This window comes from Dasypus novemcinctus, chromosome 24, assembly GCF_030445035.2.
Source record: "Dasypus novemcinctus isolate mDasNov1 chromosome 24, mDasNov1.1.hap2, whole genome shotgun sequence".
Lineage (NCBI taxonomy): Eukaryota > Metazoa > Chordata > Mammalia > Cingulata > Dasypodidae > Dasypus > Dasypus novemcinctus.
The window spans coordinates 1280582-1286089 of NC_080696.1; the positions used below are offsets into that span (position 1 = coordinate 1280582).

Consider the following 5508-nt stretch of genomic DNA (forward strand, 5'->3'; position numbering starts at 1 on the left):
ACTGACCTTAACTTTTTCTGCAAACATAATAAATATAAATTCTGCCTCAGTCTCACATTAAAATTTTTTCTCTAGTTATCCCCAAAGGCCCAGCTTTGGGGCCTGTAGCAGTTTGATATTATTGATGAATTACAGAAGGAAATATTGGATTATGTTTGTCAACCAGTCTTTTCCTCTGGGCGTATTAGAGTGTATTGGATTTAGAGGTTTCACTTTTACTTGATTCATAACGATTGGGGCTTCGATTGGGCCACGTCAGTAGGACATTGGGACCAGGACTCACAGAGAAACTGCATCGCAGAAAAGGGAGGTTGGAGTCTTGAGCTGGAGCCCCAGGAAGTAAGCACAGAGGAGCTTGGTCACGAGGAAGGAGAGAAGGCCCCGGGAAGAGAGGAGCCCTGAGCCCAGAGAGACGCAATCCCGGGAAGAGAGGAGCCGGGAAGCCTGAGCCCTGCAGACGTGGCGCCATCCTGCCCCAACGGACTTTGGTGAGGCAGTAGCTCGTGCGTTATGGCCTGGGAGCCGTAAGCGTCCACCCCACATCAATACCCTTACAACAGCCAGCAGATTTCTGGGGTTCTGCACCTGCGCTGCTGGGGCTGCCTCCCGCAGGGCTGGCCTGTGCTCGGCTGAGTCACCGCCGGGCTGGTGGGGAAGGGTCCCCGAGAGGAAGGCGCAGTTAGCGCCGCACCCCGAGCAGCAGGCGCTCAGCCCGGGGCTCCAGGGCTTCGCTGACGTGTGGCACGAGGGGGCATGAGAGACCCCAGCACACAAAGGCCGTCGCTTTAGGGAAGAGCTGGACGTTCAGGACGCACTGCCCGTGCGGAGATCCGCCCCAGGGCGCTGTCCAGGGAGCCCACACCGTCGTCCCCATTCAGAGATGGGAAACCGAGGTCAAGCGGCTGCTGGGGTCCCGCAGGTCAGGGCCCGGAGCAGGGAAGGCTTCCCTGGTGCGGGGAGGGGCCGCTCGGAATCCAGCACACGGGCGGGAGCTGCTCTGCGTCGGGCGGAGCTGCTGGGCATCGGGCGGGGCTGCTGGGCGTCGGGCGGGAGCTGCTGGGCATCCGGCGGGAGCTGCTGGGCGTCGGGCGGGGCTGCTCGGCACCCGGGCGGGAGCTGCTGGGCGTCAGGCGGGAGCTGCTGGGCGTCGGGCGGGGGCTGCTGGGCGTCGGGCGGGAGCTGCTGGACGTCGGGCGGGGCTGCTCGGCACCCGGGCGGGAGCTGCTGGGCGTCGGGCGGGGGCTGCTGGGCGTCGGGCGGGAGCTGCTGGACGTCGGGCGGGGCTGCTGGGCGTCGGGCGGAGCTGCTGGGCGTCGGGCGGGAGCTGCTCGACATCCAGGGGGAGCTGCTGGGCATCCAGCGGGAGCTGCTGGGCGTCGGGCGGAGCTGCTGGACGTCGGGCGGGGCTGCTGGGCGTCGGGCGGAGCTGCTGGGCGTCGGGCGGGAGCTGCTGGGCATCGGGCGGAGCTGCTGGGCGTCGGGCGGGAGCTGCTCGACATCCAGGGGGAGCTGCTGGGCATTCAGCGGGAGCTGCTGGGCGTCGGGCGGAGCTGCTGGGCGTCGGGCGGGGCTGCTGGGCGTCGGGCGGGACGGGGCGGAGTCAGGAGGCCGCGCGCCTGCGGCTGGGCCTGGCACAGCCCCTCGCGTGGCCGCAGGAGAAGCCCCGGGCCCTGGGAGGAGGAGGGTCCCCGGCTGAGCCGGCCGCCCGTGGAGCCGCGGGAGCAGGGCGCGCAGGTGCAGGGCGGGGAGCAGCGCGAGCAGAGGGGGCCTCGCCGGCGCGAGGGACGGGAGCTGCCGGGGCAGCTGGGACACCACCGCCCTGGAGCCACGCCCCGCCGTGGGTGGGCGCCAGGCGCCTCACGGCCTGGAGGGAAGGAAGCTGGCGAGAGGCAGCCGCCGACAGTCCCCGTCCAGCGGCCCGAGGAAGGGGCAGAGGCCCAAAGCCTTCGGGAGCCTGCCTGACAGTGGTGGGGGCGGCTCGGGCGGGCTCCCGCCTCACTTACACGAGGGCCCCTGGGACCCTCCAGAAGAAAAGAAAAGCCCACTGGCCTCAGGGTTAGTCCAGCCAGCTTGAAGAAAAGGTCCAGAGCCCGTCCAGGGGTCGGCAGGCACAGGCCAGCACCTTATGACAGGGAGCCTACAGGCTGAGGGTTTTTTAGGTTTTCTGATTTGTTACTCTGTATTTATATTTTTTTATTCTTTATCTTATTCTCTAAAATCAGGTACCTTAGCTATGGAGGGCGGGCTGCAGGCTGATTAGTGGTGAGCACTGGCAGCCTGAGATACCTGCAGTGGCCTAAGAGGGAAACCTGTTTTTCCTGGGTTTTTCCCCCTTTTTCTCATTTGTTTTTTACTTTCATTCTTTCATTTTTCCCTCTTCCATTGCTTTCCTTTCATTCCACCTTCTCTTGTTTGGTCTTCATTTTCTTTCTTCCCTTCTCATCTTTCTGGTCTTTAGTTTTATTTTTTCTTGTTTCATTTTTTATTCCACTTTTTTAATTCTTTTCCCTTTTTATTTTTTATGATTTTTCCCTCTTATTACTTTTTTTTCCCTAGTTCTTTTATGGTTCTTTTCCTACATTTCCTTATTATAATTTTTTTTTCTTTCTTCTTTCTTACCTTTTCTATGGTCTTAATATTTTTTCAGGGGAACATGGACAACTACAAGAATATAGAACAAGTGGTGCCATGTGTCAAAGAGGACCCTTAATGCAAAATAAAATGAAATAAAACTGTAGATTAGGAAGAGAAGCTAACCAGCTGAATAAGCCAAGATAAACAGATGCCTAGACACCAGTAAAACATTATACGCCATACTAAGAAACAGGAAGACATAGCCCAGTCTAATGAACAACTAAAACACGGAGATGCAGAACATGGAACAACTAATCAAGGATGGGAAAACAAAAATCTTGAACCAACTTAATGAAGTGAAGGAAGAGATAAAGGATATTAAGAAGACACTGATGGAGCATATAGAAGAAATCATAAATATTCATAAAAAGATAACAGATCTGATGGCCGTGAAATGCAGGAAACTAAAAATATACTGAAATCACATAATAGCAGATTTGAAAAAGCAGAGGAAAGAATTAGTGACATCAAAGTTAGAACAATTGAAATCACTCAGATAGTAAAATGGATAGATTAAAAGATGGAAAAAATCCAGCAGGGACTTAGGGAATTGAATGACAACATGAAACACACAAACATGCGCATTATAGGCCTCCCAGAGGGAGAAGGGGGCACATGGAGCGCTGAAGGCAATGAGGTCTGAGCACTTCCCAACTCTTGAGGGACATGGACATACACGTCCAGGAAGTGCAGCACACTCCAGACAAGACAAACCCTAATGGGCCTGCCTCAAGACATACACTTATCAAATTGTCAAACACTCAAGACAGGGAGAGAATACTGGAAGCAACCAGAGAAAAGAGATCCATCACATACAAGGGAAGCACGACAAGATTCAGGACAAATACTGCATGACCGCGCTGATACGGGCTAAGCATACTGAGCAGATGTACAGGTGTAGACTCAGAGAGGTTTTCAGGAGACAGAAAGGGAGTAGAGCATGGGGAGCCGACGCTCAACATGGGCAGAGCCCATGACAAAGTGGACGAGGGTGGCTTGGCAGTGGGTGGGGCGATGGTGGTGCTGGAATGTGAGGGTGAGCAGGGTGGGAGGTGGGTTAGACTATCCATAGAACTGGGGGAGGGCTGGAGGAAGGAACAGGTGAACTCTGGGGAGGTCTGTGGTTGAAACTACAATGGTGGGAATGTTCTTTTGGCAAATATGGGGGGGTCACTAGAGCAGGGCATCAGTGGTGAGGGGCTGTATGGGGAAGGGTGCACCTGGGGCGTGCTTCTACAGGATATGAATGTGCTCACCTTGTGTACGGTGTTACCTCAGTGGGTGGGGACACACACAATAAACAACGAAATATTAAACTCCCATCCTGGGAAGTCCTGCTACATTCTCAAATAGAGGATCAAGAATCTCTTGAATACATAGGCAGTGCCTAATAAAAATTAAAAAAAAAAACAGGCCAGTATGTCAAGCCCTCATATTAATGCATGTAACTATGAACCTTATTCTTGAAAAACCAAAACTTAGTTGTTGCCATAGGTTCTGAGGAGAAGCGGAGGGAAGAATGGGTGGAACATAGAGCATTTTGGGGGTATTGGAATTGCTCTGCATGATTTTGCATTGACAGGTACAGGCCATTCCACATTTTGTCAGGACCTATGAAAGCATATGGTGCAAAAGGTAAACCATAATGTAAACCATCGACCATGGTTGGTGGCAGTGCTTCAGTGTTTGTTCATCAATTGCCATCAATGTGCCATACTCGTGGGATGTTTTTGATGAGGGAGGATGTGGAGGAGGAGGGAATGGGGTATATGGGAATCTTCTATATTTTCTATGTGACTTTTCTGTAACCTAAAACTTCTTAGAAAATAAAGTGAAAAACAATTCCAATGTCTCCAATATGCCCCATGCTACACATATTCTTCCCTCTCCCTCTCCTCAGAACCTCTGGTGACCACTATCTTCTCTCCAATGGGAGATCTTTATAACTGAAAGTAGGGAATCTGGGCTCCACCTTGAAGCAGGAGATGCATTGACCAACAGAGAAGCAGCTCTGAACTCCTGAGACTGTGTTACATATGTGTGCAAATGTGTATTTGTCCCCTAAGGTTTTCTAGGTTTGCAACTAAGAAAAGATTAAGAACCACTAGATTAAATTCTTATTGAAATGTACCTAGAGGAGAAATTCTGAAAACAGCCTAAATGGATTTCAATGAAATTACCTTTTATTGATGTAGTAATAACTACAAGATATTAAATGCCAGGTCCAAAACTGAGCACATTAAAAACCAAGTGCATAAGGCAATTACTCTGCATGATCAAGTGTTCGTGTTTCCAGGAGATCTTAGGAACTGAGCTTGGCTCGTGTGATTTAAATTTTGCCATGCATGGTTACTGTCTCCGTTTTGTGTAGAATTCCCCACTTCACAGGTTTGCCTGGGCCCTATCAGGATCTAACTTGCTTATTTCCTCCCTCCTCGTCCCCAGTGCCTGGCTCTCAGAAATGCCAGCTTCAAGGGTCAGGAAGAGCTTACAAGCTGGTAAGAAGAGTCAAAGCCTGGGCTCTCCAGCATGAGGAGCATTCACTAATGACAGGGAGTATCTTTCCATAATTGTGGGTCATGATGGTCCTCATGTCTCATCCTGCCTCGACCCTAATCACTCTATCCTTCCTCCTGCCATTCTGCAGCAAACTCCAGCAAGAGGCTTCACCAAGTGGCCAGCCACAGGCTAAAAATTCCCAAGTCAATAGCTCTCCTGTATTTTAAAAACAGGCAATATAAAAGCACAAAATGGAAGGAAAAAGTCTCTTTCATAATAGCAACTAAAGATTTTAAAATCCAAATAATTAACAAGAAATGGCTAGGGCCTCTATATGGGATATTATAAAACTTTTAAGGACATAAGAGAATACTT

General features: G+C 51.5%; 1 protein-coding gene across 1 annotated transcript; it reads right to left on the reverse strand.

Moving 5' to 3' along the window:
- Positions 1 to 894: 894 nt before the first annotated feature.
- On the reverse strand, positions 895 to 2815 carry LOC139437573 (uncharacterized). The gene is made up of 2 exons (XM_071211841.1): positions 2811 to 2815; positions 895 to 1819 (listed from the first exon to the last, which is right to left on the reverse strand). Exons 1-2 carry the CDS (start codon positions 2813 to 2815, stop codon positions 895 to 897), a joined length of 930 nt encoding a protein of 309 aa, XP_071067942.1.
- Positions 2816 to 5508: the final 2693 nt, after the last annotated feature.